A 5292-nucleotide genomic window follows, 5' to 3' on the forward strand; every position below is an offset into this window, starting at 1 on the left:
TCTGCCTGTCTGACTGACTGACTGTCTGCCTGCCTGTCTGTCTGCCTGCCTGCCTGTCTGACTGATTGACTGTCTGTCTGACTGTCTGTCTGTCTGTCTGTCTGACTGATTGACTGTCTGACTGATTGACTGTCTGTCTGACTGTCTGACTGACTGTCTGTCTGTCTGTCTGTCTGTCTGTCTGTCTGTCTGACTGACTGACTGCCTGCCTGCCTGCCTGCCTGTCTGCCTGACTGTCTGTCTGTCTGTCTGTCTGCCTGCCTGCCTGCCTGCCTGCCTGCCTGCCTGCCTGCCTACCTGTCTGTCTGTCTGTCTGTCTGTCTGTCTGTCTGTCTGTCTGCCTGCCTGCCTGCCTGACTGACTGACTGACTGACTGTCTGTCTGTCTGTCTGCCTGCCTGCCTGCCTGCCTGCCTGCCTGCCTGCCTGACTGTCTGTCTGTCTGTCTGTCTGTCTGTCTGTCTGTCTGACTGACTGTCTGACTGACTGTCTGACTGACTGTCTGACTGTGGAAGCTGTTTATTTGTTGCTGGTCACAGTGACAAGACGTGGTGATTCATGCTGCACACGGTCCTTCAGTGCCCACAGCTGACGGGACTCCGCCACTAGGGGGCGTCAGTGCGCCACATCACCTCTACATGTTGTCCTATGAACAGTCCTGGTGGAGGTGAACTATCGGGTTGATCGATTAACTGGACAGAAGCAGTGAGTCAGACTGATCGGGAAACATAAACCGTCTGATTATTTGCGTTTTATTGTCATTTATTCTATATTTTCTCACATTTATGCAACACTGAGGGCAGAGTTTGTCTCAAGGAGCTCAATCTGGGAGGATTTTGAGATTTAAATATAATTTATTTTATTCTATATAGTTTGTAATCCATTTCCACGGGTTCTTACAATATTAAAAAAGGATAAAACATAAAACTCAGCCTGTGTGTGTTGTGTTTCCCGCCCTCTGCTCCACAGAATGAATACATGCACGATCAATATGAAAGTTCAGACTTTTATTTCTATCTTTTAATTGGCTCAAGAGGGTGACATACTGTATATTTTACCCCGAGGGATAAAGGCTTCCAGTAGGCTTAGTTCATTTCACTTGGAAAGCTCTGGAGCTTCATATGGCGCTCTGCTCGGTAAGCCTCTTATGAATCACGACCGCAGCAGATGTAGGGAGAATGCCAATCAGGAGCTCCTGCTGAGCGGAGAAACCCGACGGCTGTGCCGCTGCGCGCTTCAACACTCTCTGCCTCGGTTCACTTGAATCACACCTTAAATGTCGTTTGGCGCTTTGTGTTCGCAGTTTGAACCAAAACTACAACAGCAGAGGAAACACGTGGGCTGTGAGAGGATGGAGCGCGCAGGGAGCCTCTAAACAAACAAAACAAAAACCCCGCTCCCTGTCAGAAGGCAGAGACATGCTGCCTCAGGAGGTCGTGAAGCAGAAGCCGCGCCGTGTGTCGGAACCGATGTGCGGAGTGGACGGTCCCACGACTCCGCCTCGGATCTTGAAGAACCGGGACTTCCCTCTGAGCGCGAAGCGCCGGCGGTCCGGCTCCGCACCTGAGCGCAAGGTGAACTGCGTCCTGGTTGGAGACGGAGCCGTGGGCAAGACCAGCCTCATCGTCAGCTACACCACCAACGGATACCCGACAGAATATGTTCCGACTGCGTTCGACAACTTCACCGGTAAACTTTGTCTCCACTGTATCTGATTTCGGAGCGTTACGCACGAGTTTTACGCACGACTGAAAGTTCAAGTTTAAATTGTTACACGCTGATATTTTTCGTTTTCCAGCCTGTAGATGGATTCAAAGAGATGATGTTAAACATGTGTAACACAAACTGTACACACATCTTTATCCTCTCAGTGATGGTTGTGGTGGACGGGAAACCAGTGCGGCTGCAGCTGTGTGACATGGCCGGACAGGTGAGCTGCACCTTCTGTTGGAACAGAACCACAAAGAGCCCACATACAGTAACATCTACCAACACACCTGAACACGCAGCTGCATCACATCTCTACTAATCACTCAGCTTCACTTCTTTCTCTTCATGATAGAAATGGGGGCTGGTTGACGGATCAATCAATGTAAGTCATCATCGATCTATAAGTATTTGTCAGTGAGCTGCAGCTCTTGCTGTGTTTGTGTTTGTTGCCCCCTGCAGCCTGCTTTTAGTCCTGGACTGAAATCCTTTAAGACCCCCTTTAGTTTAAGAGCCAAGTAGTCCTGTAACTCCACAGCTTACATCGCCCCCTGCAGGCACGAAGCCCGTTCTGCCCCCTCAGTCACCCTGAGAGCTCCTGCACCCACCCAACCTTCCCATCAGGAGCGTAACTTCTAACATCCCAACAGTTTAAAGGTCTTTTTAAATGTTTTTTTTGTTTTGTTTTTTTTGTATCGTGAAGTCAAGTTAAAGGACGATTTTAAACGATTTAAAGAAGGACACTACTTCTTCAGGAAAACAGGAGATTTACAGACATAGAAAAAATAAATAAACCAAAGCTGGACAGAAATAAGAATCAGTCTGAAGTTAAATAAATATTTTCTAAACTCAGTTTCAAACAGTAAATTGGTGCCTGTTTGTTTTAGTCTGAATTGTAGCAACATGAAAATGTATTTGCAGGCACAATAAAACTATAAATATTAGTCAAACTTGGATTAGATTTATTCTGAATGTTCAAACCGGTTGTTCTAAATCCAGTTTCAGATCTGTTAAACCATTCATTTGTTAAAACAGACAAAATGTAAAGTTAACTTTCACCTCTGATATGACAGCTGAAGACCAGATAAATCCAAGTCTTGATAAAAACCTGCTGACTAAATTCATCTGGTCCACCTTCAGGCAGTGAGGCTGTCAGGTCTGTTTGGAAGTGTTTCTCAAATTGTTTACTTATTATTTTTAGGTTTTTTTTTTCCAGTTTTCTGTTGCTGTTTGTTAGATTTTAGACAAGAGCCTGACAGACATATTGACTGGCCAACATTATGGGCTGATATTTGCCTGTCACTGATATATCACCATGTACATTTGCCGTCCGATATGAAAACTTTTTTATTTTTCTTACAGAGCAACAACAGAAAAAGGTGCTATGGTTGCTATGGTTTCAGTGCACTCAGGTGCCTTTTTGGATCTTAAAGTCTCTTAAGCTATAAAAAAATATCCTTTCTCAGTTTTGTATATATCTTTTTCACAAATGTTCAATTTGAGGCATCACTGCAAAACACTCTTTGTGTGTATATTCTGCATATTTAAGAATATATCATATGGACTTTTACTCTCCATTATTTGGATCAACATCGACCCCAAAGATCCAGGATCAGTCAGTAGTAGCAAATCTATGACTTTACAACAACGTGAGTGCTCAGTTGCAGTGATGGTCCTCAACATTAATCAAGACATTGCAGGAGCAACAACAGCATGGTGACATCAGATGCCACTCTTGTTTTTGAAGTTTCCTCTAACCTGGTTTCTTTGTCTGAAGGACGAGCTGGACCGGCTCCGGCCGCTGTGCTACAAGAACGCCGACGTCTTCCTCCTCTGCTACAGCGTGGTCCGCCCCTGCTCTTTCCGCAACCTGATCACTAGGTGGGTTCCCGAGGTCCGTCAGCACTGTCCTGGTGCGCCTCTGGTCCTCGTAGGCACCCAGCTGGACCTGAGGGAGGACGTCCAGGTCTTGATCCACCTGGCACAGAACCAGGAGCGGCCGGTGGGCACCGAGGAGGGCCGGCAGCTCGCCCAGGAGATCGGGGCAGTGGGCTTTGCAGAGTGCTCGGCTCTAACCCAGAAGAACCTGAAGGACGCTTTTGATTCGGCCATCCTGGCCAGCATCCAGCAGACAGACACTTGTAGCGTCCAGCAGCAGAGGCTGACTCTGAGGAAGAAGACGCCCGATAAGATCAAGAGCCTCTCGGAGACCTGGTGGAGGAAGATCAGCTGTCTGATGGGAGAGCAGAGCTGTGACTTCAAGTGAACACAACAAACAGGAGTCACATCATGTTTCAAACACTGTCTAGATTTGGTTTTGCTTTCCAACACAGGGTGGCAGACGGGTGGCGAGTATCACCAAACAGGTAAACGTAGCAAGATCCAGACGAGCTCAGAGCTGCAGGTCTGTCAGTTCACAGTCAGCAGAATAAATGTTGGCAATGTACGTTTCTGCAAAACACAGATATGCTGCAACTGCTGAGGAGCACGAGAACAAGAACCCAAGAGGGAAATGGACCCTGAAAATCCACATCAAACACAGGCAAATGTTTAAACTGCTTCATGAACAGTTGTCACTGGCTTGGTCGTTAAGTCGACCATCGACCTCCTGACATGAAAGTCAACTTACAAACATGCTGTGTGAACACGATGTGACACATATCGTAGAAATGTCAACATGCACGACACGTATAAACTTGAACATATCTGTTTTTTGCAGAGACGATAATCGCCAAAATGTTGAGGTGGTGACGGAGCTGCAGTTCAGCTTCCAAACTGAGAGGCCGAGAGTGAGTAGAAGTGAGGAGGGAGGAGTCCAACAGAACCTGTGAAGACGGTTTTAAATCGTTATCAGACAGTTCTGATGACAAACTGAGACTGTAGAGTTTAAAAACATTTAGCAGACAGAGAGGTTTTATTAAGAAGAGCTACCAAGTTGCATTTTGGGAAGTGTTGTATCCAAAGGTTTTTAGAGCCTGAAGAGCTTTTCTCAGGAAGTCTCAGCCTCTTCTGCTTCAACATATTGTATTGATGTAGATAACTCCACCCGTCTGAGACTCCCAGGAGGTTAAAACTAATCTTTTCAGACCAGGGTTCAGTATGATCAGAGATCTTAACCTTGTTTTTTGACTCGATGTTTGTGTTGTTTGTCACATTACACCCCAGCATCACTAGTACTTTAACTGTAGGTTTTATAGGTTAATTATTTATGTTTGTATTTATATATTTATATTTTCATCGCCGTCACTGATCATGGAATATGCTCAGAAGCCTTGATTAAAGTTTATAACAACTGTTTACACGATTACTTCATTCAAACTGGTAGGGAAATAACATCTGTAAGAAATATTAAGACATTTTAGTTTTTTTAATAAATCCTGCACTGGTGAAATTCACTTTATACAGCAGCTCATAATTTAAAAAAGTAAAGTAAAAAGTGTCTGAGTGGCAAATAAAAAAGAAACAGGATAAAACAATTAATTAAGATAAGATATGAATAAATGAAACTATAAACATGGAAGCTATAAACATCTTCCGTGTGACCGTGATGGATAGATTGTATGCAAACACTGGAGCAGCTTTCTTT

General features: G+C 45.0%; 1 protein-coding gene across 3 annotated transcripts; it reads left to right on the plus strand.

The window, feature by feature from the left end:
• Nucleotides 1–919: 919 nt before the first annotated feature.
• LOC119025132 (rho-related GTP-binding protein RhoU-like) lies at nucleotides 920–5003 on the plus strand. 3 transcript variants are annotated; one of them, XM_037108519.1, is made up of 5 exons: nucleotides 920–1135; nucleotides 1303–1688; nucleotides 1871–1929; nucleotides 2062–2091; nucleotides 3484–5003. In XM_037108519.1, the coding sequence occupies exons 2-5, from the start codon at nucleotides 1418–1420 to the stop codon at nucleotides 3970–3972; spliced, it is 849 nt and encodes a 282-aa protein (XP_036964414.1). In that variant the 5' UTR covers nucleotides 920–1135; nucleotides 1303–1417; the 3' UTR covers nucleotides 3973–5003. The 3 variants fall into 3 exon arrangements, with proteins under 3 accessions (XP_036964414.1, XP_036964405.1, XP_036964422.1); XM_037108510.1 differs by having other exon boundaries at nucleotides 923–1688; XM_037108527.1 differs by lacking the exon at nucleotides 2062–2091 and having other exon boundaries at nucleotides 929–1688.
• Nucleotides 5004–5292: the final 289 nt, after the last annotated feature.

Source organism: Acanthopagrus latus, chromosome 1 (assembly GCF_904848185.1).
Source record: "Acanthopagrus latus isolate v.2019 chromosome 1, fAcaLat1.1, whole genome shotgun sequence".
NCBI classification, from domain to species: domain Eukaryota; kingdom Metazoa; phylum Chordata; class Actinopteri; order Spariformes; family Sparidae; genus Acanthopagrus; species Acanthopagrus latus.